Here is a 14,961-nt window from a genome sequence, read left to right as displayed (position 1 = left end):
AAACAGGCTATTGGGTCGCCGCTGGCCCCTCCCCCCCCCCCCCCCCCCCGAGTCGCCATCGCCGCCACCCTCCACCGGCCCGTCTCTTCGCTATTCAACTTACATCTCCAGAGCAGGCAGATCAGCTGAGCTCCCGTTGGCCTTCCTTCTCTGCCTGTGTCCCGCCTTCGTGTGACGTAACGTCTGCGAGGGCGGGACACAGGCAAGGAAGGAAGGCCAACGGCAGCTCAGCTGATCTGCCTGCTCCGGAGATATAAGTTGAATAGCGAAGAGACGGGCCGGGTGGAGGGGTGGTGGCGGCGGCGACTCTGGAGGGGTGGGGTGTACCAGTGGCAGCGACCTCGGGGGGGAGGGAGAGCGGTAGCGACCTCGGCGGTTCCTTCCCCTTCGCGCAGTTTCCCTCTCAGTCCCGCCCCCCCCCATCATCACGTATTGACGCGGGGGCGGGACAGAGAGGGAAGTCTACTGCGCTTTTGCGAGTGAGTACGGTCACTCGCCGTTTATATGTTTGATAGGTGATAGCGAAGGGTAAAGCAAAGATGTCAACACAATACGTAATAGAATAATATAGGTGTTCTATTACTTAACAGGAATCAACCATATTGATAGATATTTGCTTGAATTGATAAATCAGATAACACATATATTCCATATCATCAAGCTGATCAATCCATAGACTGGTGGGTTGTGTCCATCTACCAGCAGGTGGAGATAGAGAGCAAACTTTTGCCTCCCTATATGTGGTCATGTGCTGCCGGAAACTCCCCAGTATGTTCTCTATCTCAGCAGGTGGTGGTCACACACAGCAGCAGCTCTGGCTAGGCCTCCAAGCCTAATTTTTAGGTTTTGTTGAGTGCCTGGGGTTTGAGGGCTCTTTTGAGCAAGTGCAAACCTGGTGGTGCCAGGTCCCTCCTTTTCTCCCCCCTCCCGCTGGCTCCGTTAAAAAAAAAAAAAAAAAAAATTTTTGAACGTCCTTAAAGGCGTTTATTTCGACGTTTATTTAAGCGTCTATTGCACCTACTCACTGGGACACCAGGTCGTTACCACTCGGAGCGGACAGCAGGTAATTTTTACCTTTTTATAGCGGGCAGGGGGTTCCCCGATTCTTCTCCTCGTGGCATATGGCGTCGGAGGGCGAGGGCGCAAAGGGTCGCTCCCCGGGTCGCTTGAGCGCTTCTAGAGGGGATGCGGGGGTCTTCAAGCCTGATTCGCCCTTGTTGGGTGACAGTTTCGTGACCGATGAATGTCCCGGTCCTTCCTCCGGCGTGGCGGCTTTTCCCGCCATAAACGCCCATCCCCCGCTCCTCGCCTCCGCCATCTTGGCCGGCCACGCGGCTCGGACGGCTTCTTCTTGGGCCGCCCTTGAGGTTGGAGACATTAATGCCATGAACGCCCTTAATTTGGGCGACGGCACAGAAGCGCTAAAGTTAAGAGCCGTTCTTCCCGCGCGGGCTCCTTCGCGGAGTTTCGCGCCGGACGCCATTTTGGATACGCAGCATGTCTCTCCCCCGCTATTGCGAGCGCCGGTTGATGGTGCGTCTAGGGCTGTTGCCCAGACTGCGGAAGTGCACAGTCTGGGGGGTTTCTCCCCCGAGTTTGTTTTGCTGCTGCATCAGGCCTTCCTCATGCACAACGCTGCCCCTGCTCCCTCGTCTGGTAAAGAGGTTGAGGTTCCCAGAGGTAAACGCCCCTCGGGTTGATTCCCAGGCCTTGGAGGAATTTGTCTCCTCCGATGTAGATGAGGGCAGCGTGTCTGAGGTCTCCCAACGGTCCTTTGCGGATTCCTTGGAAGGAGACGGATCCCCGCTCGGATGGAGCGGATGACCCCTCTGCAGCGCGGCTTTTTAGCCCAGAGGATTTGCCCAACCTGTTGTTACAGGCCATGGACACTTTGAAGATTTCCTCTCCGGAGGACGTCTCTCCCTCAGCCCCTGTTGGCTCTGCCATTATGCTGGGGACGAAGCGCCCGCCTAGAACCTTCCACGTGCATGATGCCATGCACACCTTAATTTCGGCTCAATGGGATGTCCCAGAAGCGAGCCTTAAAGTGGCTAGGGCTATGTCCCGCCTCTATCCTTTGGCTGTGAGTGAACGTGAGGCCTATCTGTGGCCTACCGTGGATTCTTTAATCACTGCGGTGACTAAGAAAACGGCGTTGCCGGTGGAAGGTGGCACAGCCCTAAAGGACGCCCAAGACAGAAGATTGGAGGCGGCCTTAAGGTCGTCCTTTGAGGCGGCTGCTTTAAGTTGCAGGCCTCAGTTTGCGGCTCCTATATGGCCAGGGCGTGCCTGACTATGGTGCAGCGGGCTTCCCCCTCGGATCATTCCTTGAGGGCTGATTGGCCGGCCCTGGAATCGGGCTTAGCCTATTTGGCAGACTTGCTGTATGATGTCTTGAGGGCCTCAGCGAAAGGCATGGCTCAGACAATCTCTGCGCGGCGGTGGCTTTGGCTGAAACATTGGTCTGCTGACCACGCCTCTAATCCCGCCTGGCTAGGTTGCCTTTTAAAGGCAAGCTGCTCTTTGGGGTCGAGCTGGACAAAATCGTGACCGATCTCGGCACGTCTAAGGGCAAGAAATTACCAGAGGTCAGGGCTCGGGCTAGTACTCGTCCCGGTACCTCCAGAGGACGGTTGCAGGAAGCCCGTCGGTACCGCCCGGGCAAGTCGGGCTCTGCCCCCTCTTCCTTCAAGAGGAATTTCTCCCCCAAGCAGCATTCCTTTCGCAGAGACCCGCCGTCCGGAGGTGCTCCCTCCGGTCCTCCCCCAGGGTCTCGTACCCAATGACAGGGTCTTGGTCCACGCCCCAGTGCAGATTGGAGGACGGCTGTCCTCGTTTCTGGGCGAGTGGACCACAATAACTTCAGACGCGTGGGTGCTGGAAGTCATCAGAGACGGCTACAAACTAGAGTTCTGCCGACCCTTAAAAGACGGGTTTGTACTCTCTCCCTGCAAGTCTCCGGTCAAAGCTGTGGCAGTGCAGCAGACCTGGACAATCTGATCCGCCTGGGCGCGGTCGTTCCGGTGCCAGAAAGTCAGCTTGGCAAGGGACGTTACTCCATTTACTTGTGGTACCAAAGAAAGGAGGTTCTGTCCGGCCTATCCTCGACCTCAAAGGGGTCAATCGGGGCCTTGAAAGTGCGGCACTTTCGCATGGAGACTCTCCGCTCTGTTATAGCGGCAGTGAAGGCAGGAGAGTTCCTGGCATCCTTAGACATCAAGGAAGCGTACCTGCATATTCCCATCTGGCCTCCTCATCAACGCTTTCTGCGTTTTGCAGTCCTGGGACGACACTTCCAGTTCAGAGCCCTCCCGTTCGGGTTGGCTACTGCTCCGCGGACCTTTTCCAAAGTAATGGTGGTCATCGCGGCCTTCCTACGAAAGGAAGGGGTACAAGTCCATCCTTATCTGGACGACTGGTTGATCCGAGCCCCCTCTTAAGCAGAGTGCGGCAAAGCTGGGGACCGGGTAGTTGCTCTTTTGAGCTCCCTGGGATGGATCATCAACTGGGAGAAGAGCCAGCTGCGCCCGACTCAGTCCCTGGAGTACCTGGGAGTTCGATTCGACACCCAAGTGGGCAGAGTGTTTCCTGCCAGACAATCGGATTGTCAAACTTCAGGCTCAGGTGGACCAGTTCCTAGTAGTCTCTCCCTTCGGGCTTGGGACCTATGTGCAGCTGTTGGGCTCTATGACGGCCACGATGGAAGTTGTGCCCTGGGCCAGGGCTCATATGAGACCGCTTCAACACTCTTTGCTGCAGCGCTGGACTCCGATGTCGGAGGATTATGCTGTGCGCCTTCCCTTGGACCCAGCAGTGCGCAAGGCGCTGAGCTGGTGGATGCAGACAGACAAGTTGTCTGCGGGAATGCCTCTGGTGACCCAGAGTGGATTGTCGTCACGACGGACGCCTCGTTGTCGGGCTGGGGAGCCCACTGCTTGGGAAGGACAGCGCAGGGGCTCTGGTCTCCTGCAGAGGCAAAGTGGTCTATCAACCTCCTGGAACTCAGAGCCATTCGGTTGGCGCTTTTGGAGTTCATCCCGGTACTGGTGTTGAAGCCTGTACGGGTCCTGTCGGACAATGCCACGGCTGTGGCCTATGTCAACCGCCAGGGAGGTACCAAGAGCGCCCCTCTAGCCAAGGAGGCTATGAATCTTTGCCAGTGGGCGGAAGTGAACCTGGAGCAGCTTTCAGCGGCCCACATTGCCGGAGTCATGAATGTCAAGGCGGACTTTCTCAGTCGCCATACCTTGGAGCCCGGAGAGTGGCAGCTATCTGCTCAGGCGTTCTTGGACATCACGAAGCGCTGGGGCCAGCCGAGCCTAGATCTGATGGCGTCATCGGCCAATTGCCAAGTGCCGCGCTTTTTCAGCAGAGGACGGGACCCTCGATCCCTGGGAGTAGATGCTCTTCTCCAACAGTGGCCGACACAAGAGCTTCTCTATGTGTTCCCGCCCTGGCCCATGTTGGGCAGGGTGCTAGACCGGGTGGCAAAGCATCCCGGCAGGGTAATCCTGGTGGGGACCGGATTGGCCCAGGCGTCCCTGGTATGCGGACTTGATCAGGCTCTCAGTCGACGATCCTCTGCGGCTGTCAGTGGAGCAGGGCCTGTTACATCAGGGTCCCGTGGTGATGGAGGATCCCTCCCCCTTTGGTCTTACGGCCTGGCTATTGAGCGGCAGCGTCTGAGGAAGAGGGGCTTCTCAGACAAGGTCATCGCCACTATGCTGAGAGCGAGGAAGCGCTCTACTTCTACTGCTTACGCCAGGGTTTGGCGTATCTTTGCAGTGTGGTGTGAAGCAGGCTCACTTTCTCCCTTCACTGCTCCAATTTCTTCAGTGTTGGCGTTCCTGCAAGAAGGTCTGGAGAAAGGCCTGTCGCTCAGTTCCCTTAAAGTCCAGGTAGCGGCTCTGGCTTGCTTCAGGGGCCGCCTGAAGGGTGCTTCCCTGGCTTCGCAGCCAGATGTGGTGCGCTTTCTCAAGGGAGTTAATCACCTGCGCCCTCCTCTGCACTCAGTAGTGCCTGCGTGGAATCTCAACCTGGTGCTAAGAGCATTGCAGAAGCCGCCTTTTGAACCCTTGTCGAGGGCATCTCTGAAAGACCTGACGTTGAAAGCAGTCTTTTTGGTGGCTATCACTTCAGCCAGAAGAGTTTCCGAGCTCCAGGCGCTCTCATGTCGAGAGCCTTTTCTGCAGTTCACTGAGGCAGGAGTGACTATTCGCACAGTGCCTTCCTTCCTGCCCAAGATTGTTTCTCGCTTCCATGTGAATCAGCAGCTCTGTCTCCCTTCCTTTCGTAGGGAGGACTACCCAGAGGAGTACTCTGCTCTAAATATCTGGATGTGAGACGAGTCATCATCAGATACTTGGAAGTGACCAATGAGTTCCGGAAATCGGATCATCTGTTTGTCCTGTTTGCAGGTCCTCGTAAGGGTCTGCAGGCTGCTAAGCCTACAGTGGCAAGATGGGTCAAGGAAGCCATTGCAGCGGCTTATGTGGCCGCGGGGAAGGTGCCGCCTATCCAGCTGAAGGCTCACTCCACGAGAGCTCAGGCGGCCTCGATGGCAGAGGCCGGATCCGTCTCCTTGGAAGAGATATGCAAGGCGGCAACTTGGGCTTCGGCTCATACATTCCTCCCAAGCATTACCGGTTGACTGTGGCTGCACGGGCGGAGGCCCGGTTTGGAGCTTCAGTGTTGAGGTCAGGGATTTCAAGGTCCCGCCCTGGGTGAGTACTGCTTCGGTACATCCCACCAGTCTATGGATTGATCAGCTTGATGATATGGAAGGTAAAATTATGTATAATCATACCTGATAATTTCTTTCCATTAATCATAGCTGATCAATCCATAGCCCCTCCCAGATATCTGTACTGTTTTATTCTGGTTGCATTTCAGGTTCAAGTTAGTCTTCAGTTACTTCAGAAAGACTTCGTGTTCAAGTTTTTTCACTTGGATTCTTCAAGAGTTAAGACGAGTTTGTGTTACAGTGAGCTGCTGCATTCCTCTCCCCTCCGTTTTACGGGGCTGGATTGAGACTTAAAATTCTGCCGGCACTCCCTCCCGCTTCGTGCGGCTGTAGGGCAGCTTTGTACCCCTCCCGCTTCGGCGGTGTTAGGGTCAGTCAGCTCCTCCCGCGTTTGCGGTTGCAGGATAAGCCAGATCCCCCCGCATCGGCGGGTGTGGTGTCCCTGCCCCGCTCCGCGGGGATGAGCTGGACGGATTCCCCTCCCCCACTTGTGTGGGGATGAGCTGGGTTAATTCCCTCCCCCGTTTCGGCGGTGGTGAGCTGGGCAGAGTGTCCCTTCGTGGGTGTATTCTCTAAGTGCTGAGTCCTGCGGAGGAGCTTTGATATCGACATACTGAGGGAGTTTCCGGCAGCACATGACCACATATAGGGAGGCAAAAGTTTGCTCTCTATCTCCACCTGCTGGTAGATGGACACAACCCACCAGTCTATGGATTGATCAGCTATGATTAATGGAAAGAAAATTATCAGGTATGATTATACATAATTTTACCTTTTTTTCTTGTAATGTGTATATTTCTTTTTATTTCCAAAGTATCCAGAGTTATTTGCAAATTTACCCATACGCCAGCGGTCAGGCATTTTGCTGTATGGGGCTCCTGGGACAGGGAAAACTCTTTTGGCAAGTGTAATTGCGCGGGAAAGTGGAATGAATTTTATCAGCATTAAGGTAAGCTAAGCCCACTAAGCTTTTTACCCACAGACACACAAAAAAGCTTTAAGACCTCTTTTATCAAGCCACTCTTGCGGTTCCTGCGCAACAGTGCTGATGAAGCCCATTCAAAGTGAATAGGCTTTGTCGGCATTGCTTCAGTGGAAACTGCTAGTGCAGTTTGATAAGAGGCCCTTAATGAGCAAGCCCTAAGTGCATCTGTTAATGCAGATCTAAATAATTAATTTGAATATAAAATATGGTTCTCCTAGATTTTAATTTATGTTGATTTAATCATGGTCAGATTTTCATAAGACTGGTGATAATATTTTAAGTAGAACATATTGGAATGGGAAACTTGAAACCAAGAGACATTGGGTAGAGGTGACTTTGCTTAGGTCTCAGCAAGCAGGTGCTAAGTACCAGCATACTGTCTGACACAATTGACAAGAGTGTGGAGGATAAGAAGTAACTGGCACAGGACAATGACACTCCCTTTCAAGTATAGAGATGTGGTAAGAATGTGAAATAAAAGCTAATGCTTCGGCTCAACAGAATGTTCTGTAGCTGATCTTTTTTTTTTTTTTTTAATGCAGTGCTCTACATTTGAATCCTGTGAACAGTACTCTGTGTGATGATATTGAATTTAAAATAGATAGTTCTCCGAGGACAGCAGGCTGCTTGTTCTCACTGATGGGTGACGTCCACGGCAGCCCTCACTCGGAAACTTCTCTAGCAAAGTCCTTTGCTAGTCCTCGCGCGCCGCGCGCACCGCGCATGCGCGGCCGTCTTCCCGCCGAAACCGGCTCGAGCCGGCCAGTCTTCTTTTGTCCGCACTCGGTACGGTCGTGTTTTCGCCGTGTCGAGCCCCGGGAAAGTCGACCCTCGCGCGTCCAAAGTTATTTTTGACGTGTTTTTTCTTCGGAAAAGTCTTTTAAAGTGTCGGGAAGTGCTCCGGTTTTCGTGTTACCCTTTCCCGTACTTCCAGCTTTTTGCCCCGATAAGTTTTCTTTCGTCGTGGGGTAGGCCTCTTTCGGCCTCGGTCGAGATTTTCTCCCTTTAAATCTTTTGGTGCTCTTTTTCCGTCATTTCGGACTTTGATTTCGCCGGCGTGATTTTTCCGCCCATGACATCGAAGCCTTCCAGCGGCTTCAAGAAGTGCACCCAGTGCGCCAGGGTTATCTCGCTCACTGATCGACACTCGTCGTGTCTTCAGTGTCTGGGGGCACGAGCACCGCCCTCAGAACTGTAGTCTGTGTTCCCCTGCTTCAAAGGCGGACTCAGGTAGCGAGATTAGCCCAGTGGAACGTGTTGTTCTCGGGCTCTTCGTCGGCATCGGCACCGGGATCTTCGAGTGCATCGACGTCGTCAGCGTCCAGACCATCTTCCTCGGCCGCCCTGCATCGCGTGCATCGAGGCATCGGGCCTCTGCATCGGCGCCGAGGACATCGGATAGCTGCATCGACGTCGGTGGTACCGGGACCCTCGTCTGCTGATGTCGTCGGACGGTGGTGCATCGTCAGGAGTGCAGGTGAGGGCTGTCCATTCCCCTGCTGGTGGCGGTGAGCCTTCGGGTGGGTCTCTCCTACCTGAGGGCTCCTGCGGTACAGCCCCCCCGAGACCGACCTCCTTCGGCCTCGGCCCCGAGGGAAGCGACGGCTGGATTCTACGTCCTCCTCGTCGGTTGCCGGGGAGCTCCGGTGACATGCTTCGGAAGAAATCGAAGAAGCATCGGACACCGGTCGCCTCCCCGCGTCGGCACCGAGAGCTCTGGGTCGCCGAGGGGAGTCGGCACCCAGCAGGCATCGGCACCGAGAGGACCCGCTCACCCTCTGTTCAGGAGGTGTCGATGCGCTCCACTCTGGACAGCCCGGAACAGCCTCCTCGCCCGGAACAGGTTCTGACGTCGACGCCTGCATCGACTCTTTGCCTTTCTCTGCAGCCGCTCTGAACGAGAGCCTCCGGGCCGTTCTCCCAGAGATTCTGGGAGAGCTGTTGCGCCCTACCCTCCGGTACCGGGCGGTGCTTGCGCCTCCGGTACCGTCGAGCGTGGCGCCGGCTGGCCCATCGCCCGGGGTGAGGTCCCCGACGTCGGTACGCGTGCGGTACCGGACTGCGGCCACCTCCCAGGAGGGCTCCCCGACTACGTCGGCGGAGGGAGCTTCGCCGATGCGGGCCAGGGAGTCTACCTCTCGACGCCCCCATCGTGGACGTGGCTCCACTGAGTCGAGCCGGGCGAGGTTGCAGACACAGGTTCGTGAACTTGTGTCTGACACCGAGGGTGAGGCCTCGTGGGAGGAAGAGGAAGACCCCAGATATTTCTCTGACGAGGAGTCTGAGGTCTCCTTCTGATCCCACTCCCTCTCCTGAAAGACAGCTTTCTCCTCCTGAGAGTCTGTCTTTCGCTTCCTTTGTCCGGGAGATGTCTACGGCCATCCCCTTCCCGGTGGTTGTGGAGGACGAGCCCAGGGCTGAAATGTTTGAGCTCCTGGACTATCCTTCTCCACCTAAGGAAGCGTCCACTGTTCCCTTGCACCATGTCCTCAAAAGACATTGCTTGCGAACTGGACAAACCTCTAACTAATCCCCACATCCCCAAGAAGATCGAGTCCCAGTACCGGATCCATGGGGACCCAGATCTGATGCGCACCCAGTTGCCTCATGATTCTGGAGTTGTGGATCTGGCCCTAAAGAAGGCTAAGAGTTCTAGGGAGCATGCTTCGGCGCCCCCGGGCAAAGACTCTAGAACCTTAGACTCCTTTGGGAGGAAGGCCTACCATTCCTCTATGCTCGTGGCCAAACTCCAGTCTTACAGCTCTACACGAGCATACACATGCGGAACAATGTGCGGCAGTTGGCGGGCTTGGTTGATGCTCTCCCCCCCGAGCAGGCCAAGCCTTTTCAGGAGGTGGTCAGGCAGCTGAAGGCGTGCAGAAAATTCCTGGCCAGAGGGTGTATGACACCTTTGATGTTGCGTCCAGGGCCGCTGCTCAAGGTGTGGTGATGCGCAGGCTCTCATGGCTGCGTGCCGCCGACCTGGAGAATAGACTCCAGCAGCGGATTGCGGACTCGCCTTGCCGTGCGGACAACATTTTTGGAGAGAAAGTCGAGCAGGTGGTAGAGTCTCTCCACCAGCGGGACCACCGCATTCGACAAGTTCTCCCGCCGCAGCCTTCAGCATCTACCTCTACAGGTAGAAGATTTTTTGGGGGGAAGGAAGACTGTTCCCTATGCTTCTGGTAAGCGTAGGTACAATCCTCCTTCTCGACAGCCTGCGGCCCAGGCTAAGCCCCAGCGCGCTCGCTCTCGTCAGCAGCGTGCGCTCAGCAGGGCCCCGCGGCTCCCCAGCAAAAGCAAGGGGCGAGCTTTTGACTGGCTCCAGCAGAGCATAGCCGACATCCAAGTGTCAGTGCCGGGCGACCTGCCGGTCGGGGGGAGGTTGAAAGCTTTTCACCAAAGGTGGCCTCTCATAACCTCCGATCAGTGGGTTCTGCAAATAGTCTGGCAAGGATACACCTCAATTTGGCCTCAAAACCTCCAAATTGTCCACCGGGAGCTCAATCCTACAGCTTCCAGCACAAGCAGGTACTTGCAGAGGAACTCTCCGCCCTTCTCAGCGCCAATGCGGTCGAGCCCGTGCCATCCGGGCAAGAAGGGCTGGGATTCTATTCCAGGTACTTCCTTGTGGAAAAGAAAACAGGGGGGATGCGTCCCATCCTAGACCTAAGGGCCCTGAACAAATATCTCGTAAAAGAAAAGTTCAGGATGCTTTCCCTGGGCACCCTTCTCCTCATGATTCAGCAAAACGATTGGCTATGCTCTCTGGACTTGAAGGATGCCTACACACACATCCCGATACTGCCAGCTCACAGACAGTATCTGCGATTTCAGTTGGGCACACGCCACTTCCAGTACTGTGTGCTACCCTTTGGGCTCGCCTCTGCGCCCAGGGTGTTCACAAAGTGCCTAGCTGTGGTAGCAGCGGCACTTCGCAGGCTGGGGGTGCACGTGTTCCCATATCTCGACGATTGGCTGGTGAAGAACACATCCGAGGCAGGAGCCCTGCAGTCCATGCAGATGACTATTCGCCTCCTGGAGCTACTGGGGTTTGTGATAAATTATCCAAAGTCCCATCTTCTCCCAGTGCAGAAACTCGAATTCATAGGAGCTCTGCTGGATTCTCGGACGGCTCGCGCCTATCTCCCAGAGACGAGGGCCAACAACTTGTTGTCCCTCGTCTCGCGGGTGCGAGCGTCCCAGCAGATCACAGCTCGGCAGATGTTGAGGTTGCTGGGCCACATGGCCTCCACAGTTCATGTGACTCCCATGGCCCATCTTCACATGAGATCTGCTCAATGGACCCTAGCCTCCCAGTGGTATCAGGCTGCTGGGGGTCTAGAAGACGTGATCCACCTGTCCACGAGTTTTCTCGAATCCCTGTATTGGTGGACAATCTGGTCAATTTGACTCTGGGACGCCCTTTCCAAATTCCTCAGCCACAAAAAGTGCTGACAACGGATGCGTCTCTCCTGGGATGGGGAGCTCATGTCGATGGGCTTCACACCCAAGGAAGCTGGTCCCTCCAGGAACGCGGTCTACAGATCAATCTCCTGGAGTTGCGAGCGATCTGGAACGCTCTGAAGGCTTTCAGAGATCGGCTGTCCCATCAAATTATCCAAATTCAGACAGACAACCAGGTTGCCATGTACTATGTCAACAAGCAGGGGGGCACCGGATCTCGCCCCTGTGTCAGGAAGCCGTCAGCATGTGGCTCTGGGCTCGCCGTCTCGGCATGGTGCTCCAAGCCACATATCTGGCAGGCGTAAACAACAGTCTGGCCGACAGACTGAGCCGGATTATGCAACCTCACGAGTGGTCGCTCAACTCCAGAGTGGTGCGCCAGATCTTCCAAGCGTGGGGCACCCCTTTGGTGGATCTCTTCGCATCTCGAGTGAACCACAAAGTCCCTCAGTTCTGTTCCAGGCTTCAGGCCCCCGGCAGACTGGCATCGGATGCCTTCCTCCTGGATTGGGGGGAGGGCCTGCTGTATGCTTATCCTCCCATTCCTCTGGTGGGGAAGACTTTGTTGAAACTCAAACAAGACCGAGGCACCATGATTCTGATTGCTCCTTTTTGGCCGCGTCAGATCTGGTTCCCTCTTCTTCTGGAGTTATCCTCCGAAGAACCGTGGAGATTGGAGTGTTTTCCGACCCTCATCACGCAGGACGAAGGGGCTCTTCTGCATCCCAGCCTCCGGTCCCTGGCTCTCACGGCCTGGATGTTGAGAGCGTAGACTTTGCCTCTTTGGGTCTGTCAGAGGGTGTCTCCCGCGTCTTGCTTGCTTCCAGGAAAGATTCCACTAAGAGGAGTTACTTCTTTCTGTGGAGGAGGTTTGCCGTCTGGTGTGACAGCAAGGCCCTAGCTCCTCGCTCTTGTCCTACACAGACCCTGCTTGAATACCTTCTGCACTTGTCTGAGTCTGGTCTTAAGACCAACTCTGTAAGAGTTCACCTTAGCGCAATCAGTGCATACCATTACCATGTGGAAGGTAAGCCGATCTCAGGACAGCCTTTAGTTGTTCGCTTCATGAGAGGTTTGCTTTTGTCAAAGCCCCCTGTCAAGCCTCCTACAGTGTCATGGGATCTCAATGTCGTTCTCACCCAGCTGATGAAACCTCCTTTTGAGCCACTGAATTCCTGCCATCTGAAGTACTTGACCTGGAAGGTCATTTTCTTGGTGGCAGTTACTTCAGCTCGTAGAGTCAGTGAGCTTCAGGCCCTGGTAGCCCAGGCCCCTTACACCAAATTTCATCATAACAGAGTAGTCCTCCGCACTCACCCTAAGTTCTTGCCAAAGGTCGTGTCGGAGTTCCATCTGAACCAGTCAATTGTCTTGCCAACATTCTTTCCCCATCCTCATTCCTGCCCTGCTGAACGTCAGCTGCACACATTGGACTGCAAGAGAGCATTGGCCTTCTACCTGGAGCGGACACAGCCCCACAGACAGTCCGCCCCAATTGTTGTTTCTTTTGATCCCAATAGGAGGGGAGTGGCTGTAGGGAAACGCACCATATCCAATTGGCTAGCAGATTGCATTTCCTTCACTTACGCCCAGGCGGGGCTGGCTCTTGAGGGTCATGTCACGGCTCATAATGTTAGAGCCATGGCTGCGTCGGTAGCCCCACTTGAAGTCAGCCTCCATTGAAGAAATTTGCAAAGCTGCGACGTGGTCATCTGTCCACACGTTCACATCTCATTACTGCCTGCAGCAGGATACCCGACGCGACAGTCGGTTCGGGCAGTCAGTTCTTCAGAACCTGTTTGGGCTTTAGGATCCAACTCCACCCCCCGAGGGCCCTGTTTGTTCTGTTCCAGGCTGCACTCTCAGTTAGTTGGTAAATTTTTTAGGTCAATCTCAGTTATGTCCTCGCCGTTGCGAGGCCCAATTGACCATGGTTGTTGTTTTGAGTGAGCCTGGGGGCTAGGGATACCCCATCAGTGAGAACAAGCAGCCTGCTTGTCCTCGGAGAAAGCGAATGCTACATACCTGTAGAAGGTATTCTCCGAGGACAGCAGGCTGATTGTTCTCACAAACCCGCCCGCCTCCCCTTTGGAGTTGTGTCTTCCCTTGAAGTGTATTGTCTTGCTACATACTGGACTGGCCGGCTCGAGCCGGTTTCGGGCGGGAAGACGGCCGCGCATGCGCGGTGCGCGCGGGCGCGCGAGGACTAGCAAAGGACTTTGCTAGAGAAGTTTCCGATTGGAGGGGCTGCCGTGGACGTCACCCATCAGTGAGAACAATCAGCCTGCTGTCCTCGGAGAATACCTTCTACAGGTATGTAGCATTCGCTTTATTCGTGAATCTTCATAAGCATTTCATCCTAACTAACTTAAACGTTCAGTGATCTTAAACTGTGTGCCTTCAGTATCTATGTCAAATCCAATAAAAAGGGCAAAAGATCTTTTTCATGCAGGGATGTATATAATGTACAAAAATAAGTCCCAGGCAATTGTTTCTTAAAGTGCAATCTATTACCACAGTGAAAGTCCCCTCTACTACTATATTTAGCATTCTATAGCGCTACAAGGCGTATGCAGCGCTGCACAAACATAGAAGAAAGACAGTCCCTGCTCAAAGAGCTTACAATCTAATAGACAAAAAATACCTCTGTCTTCATGTTTTACTGCACTCTCACCAATTTATTATTCAATTATTCATATAAAGGATCATCAGACTTCACAGCATCAACGTTGCTTGTCAAGTTTTCAAAAGCAGTGATGTACAGATCTTCATCGATCTGTTTTTTTACAATTTTTCATTTTTCACTTTTCATTTAACATTTTATAGCTTTTAAAACGTAACTTGAAAAATAGTCAAAAAGATGTTCAGAATTTGATTAATCACAGTAACATCACTAGCACTACTTAACTGGCAGCTGATTTCTAAGCTGAAGAACCTCCACCGACATGACCAGGTTTCGTATCTTCAGGGAAGAGGTTCAATTTCCAGCAAAATACATAATGTCTCCCAAGCAGAGAAAAATGGCCACCAAGGTTTCCAGTATTAACATTGTATTACTGTATTACAGGGGCGTAGCCAGACAGCAGATTTTGGGTGGGCCTAGGCAAGAAGTGGGTGGGCACCAAATGTTCTCTCCCCCCACCCCCACACCAAAAAAATATCTCAGCTGGTTAGAAAATGCTTCTCTCCAGTCTCCACCTTGGTAGTCTGCAGCAGGCATGCGCTGAAAACTGAGCATGCGAAGGTGCCAGTATTGTGGAGAGCAGCATTATCATTACCATGTGCTACTGTTTGATGGGCCTGAGCCCTAAGTGGGTGGGCCCCGGCCCACCCAGGCCCACCTGTGGCTACGCCACTGCTGTATTAGACGTACATTGTTCATTCTCTTGATCTTATCGTAGCCTGCAGTGCTATACTTCCACACACAAATATTGCTGAAAATGGAGAAAATGTTATCATAAGTAGAATTTATATATAATGAGAAGAAAAAGGATCTCAAAATTACTTCAAATTGCTCTTTAAGGCCAGAGCAGCAAATCATTGGTCTGGAAAAAACCCTTCAGAAAAATGTTTTCTTCAGTAATTTAAATTCATACTTGCACAGTGTGCTATTTAACTGTAATTTATCTAATGAGGATTCCAAATGCCTGTTGAGGCCTCAGGTTTGCTTTCTCACCTATTTCAAATGGTTTCAGTTTTTCATATGTTTTGTTTCTTAACCAAACTGTTTTAAAAGGGGAGGTGTGCTTAAATGTGACTGTGGTTT

General features: G+C 53.6%; 1 protein-coding gene across 1 annotated transcript in view; it reads left to right on the top strand.

Moving 5' to 3' along the window:
- Positions 1–14,961, top strand: part of PEX1 (peroxisomal biogenesis factor 1) — a 165,896-nt gene that overhangs the window by 107,682 nt on the left and 43,253 nt on the right. Inside the window, 1 exon segment of the mRNA XM_030200341.1 lies at positions 6,558–6,692. Within this exon segment, the coding sequence (XP_030056201.1) occupies positions 6,558–6,692 (135 nt within the window).

This window comes from Microcaecilia unicolor, chromosome 1 (assembly GCF_901765095.1).
Source record: "Microcaecilia unicolor chromosome 1, aMicUni1.1, whole genome shotgun sequence".
NCBI lineage: Eukaryota > Metazoa > Chordata > Amphibia > Gymnophiona > Siphonopidae > Microcaecilia > Microcaecilia unicolor.
The sequence above is the reverse complement of the archived record's forward strand: the minus strand, read 5'-3'. Positions and strand labels throughout refer to the sequence as shown.